At 57.9% G+C, this 2,012-nt stretch overlaps 1 protein-coding gene across 1 annotated transcript; it reads right to left on the bottom strand.

Annotated features, from left to right (window-relative positions):
- Nucleotides 1-763: 763 nt before the first annotated feature.
- On the bottom strand, nucleotides 764-1,793 carry LOC123069970 (NDR1/HIN1-like protein 6). The gene has a single exon (XM_044492970.1). The coding sequence runs from the start codon at nucleotides 1,727-1,729 to the stop codon at nucleotides 863-865; it is 867 nt and encodes a 288-aa protein (XP_044348905.1). The 5' UTR covers nucleotides 1,730-1,793; the 3' UTR covers nucleotides 764-862.
- Between the last annotated feature and the right edge of the window lie 219 nt (nucleotides 1,794-2,012).

Here is a 2,012-nt window from a genome sequence, read left to right as displayed (position 1 = left end):
GTGCGCTTAGCAAATCTCGGCGAGGTCGCGTACCCAGCATTCACACCTCACGTGGTCCACTGCGCTTAGCAATTCTCACTGACTAATCATCCGTCCCTTATCTCCTTTCTTCTGGAATTCTTGAAATAAAAAAAATCACCTCCTCTCTCTCGGATTGTACTACCACTATCAGCACTCAGCGGTTGTCACTGTTCACTTAGGACTAGGAGACCCCTGCTGCACTGCCGAGCCGAGCCAAGTCACTGGACTGGAGCGAGAGTGACGTCCACCGTTTCTCTCTCCCTCATCCTCTCCCCGACACACGTCATATCGCCTCGCCACGCACAAAACCAACAGCATTTTTTTCTTCCCAGGCCCAGCCGCCTATCCACAGTTCACTACATGCTGTTCCGGAAACCGATGGGCCCGCACGTCGGCGTCGGCTGCCAGCCAAGGTACAGCTGTGCCCCGGATGAGAGGAGAGGAGAGGAGAGGAGAGATTGAGGAAACGGGAGGGAGAGAAACCAAAAAGGAAATCGAGCTGGAGATCGCCCGCTTCTGTTGACGCCACCGACGTGCGTGCGCCGAATCCCTCGCTCGCGTACTGGAGTTCACTTCCATTTCTTCTCGGCTGCAGGTTTCACTGTGGTGTGGTTAACTAGTACTCCCGTTCTTGCAGAATTATGCCCAACTGTAGCATAGATCTACGCGGCATACTCGGCTCGTTTTTGCTTGTGACAAAGAAAGGATGGATGAGAGTAGCAAGCAAAGAAACCAAGAGGAAGATAAAATCATATAAACTATACTCCAATAAATCCACATACAGTGTGAAAAAGGTTAAACCAAACCGAAAAAATCCCTCCTCTCCCTACCCGCAGATGCATCAAAACGTCCAAATCCAGATCTTGACGCGGAGCTTACACTTTGCGTCCGTCGTCGCCGACCCGCCGCCTCCGGTGGAAGACGACGACAGCCTGATTTTTGACCGGGTCGGCGCAGGCGCCGCGGCCACGATGATCGGCGCCGGGGAGGGCGCCGGCTTGGCCAGCCCCGCGCTGAAGCCACCGCACAGCACACGGACGCTGATGCGCTTCGACTTGAACTGCCCGATCTGGAAACCCACCTTGGAGTCCATCTCCACTGACATCGCATGGGACTTCTTGGATCTGAGACTGGCCGCCTGCACGGGGTCCACCGTCGCGGCCGCCGCCGAAGCCGACCCCTTGATGACCGTCGTGTTGCGGCTGGGGTGGAGGAAGCCCGGCACGGTGCCGTCCCCGATGTCCGTGCCGTCGGCCGCGAAGGCAGCCCCGATGTCGCCGTACACGAACGCGATCTTCTCGTTGGGGTTGCGCGCGGTCACTGTGAATTCGATGCGGGAGGTGACGGAGTCGGAGTCGGAGACGTTCAGCGCCGCCAGACGGAGCGACGTCACGGCGAAGGTCGGAAGCTCCGGGTGGTAAATCACGTAGAACACCCCCAACGCTATTGCTCCAAGGAACACCAGCCCCACCAACACCAGCGTCAGCCACAGGCAACACGCGCAGCACCACCCGCGCCCGCTCCGCCGACGGCCCGGTGGCGGTTGCATCGGCTTCGGTCGGTACATCGGCGGGGGCGGGACGCGACCGGGCACCATGGACGGAGGCCGAGGTGTCCCTACGCCGCCGCCGTTCGCCGTGCCGTTGGCCGACCGCGGCGCCGCCACAGGAACCGGCTTGGAGGACGGCCCGTACGCCCGGTCGCCCATTTCTTGGCCTCTGCTGCTTCTGCTTGGCTTGGGGGGAAGGAGAAGGGGAGAGTAAAAGAGACTTGGGGGGGGGGGGGGGGGGGGGGGACGCGAAGAAGTTGGGCGCAATAAGTGGACGCATTTATATATACACTGTTATATTGTGCTAGTATGTGTTTGCTTGCTGGTCTAGGCAACCCAATTTCTATGGTCACTCGCTTTTCTTGCGAGGATTTCCCCCTTTTTATTAGTTCCTTTTCAACCTCTTTATCTTTTTGCTTTGTTATGAGTAAATTACATATAT

The sequence above is a fragment of the Triticum aestivum genome, chromosome 3B, assembly GCF_018294505.1.
Source record: "Triticum aestivum cultivar Chinese Spring chromosome 3B, IWGSC CS RefSeq v2.1, whole genome shotgun sequence".
In the NCBI taxonomy this organism is placed as follows: Eukaryota; Viridiplantae; Streptophyta; class Magnoliopsida; order Poales; family Poaceae; genus Triticum; species Triticum aestivum.
Note: the sequence above shows the minus strand (reverse complement) of the source record. Positions and strands in the feature narration are given on the sequence as shown.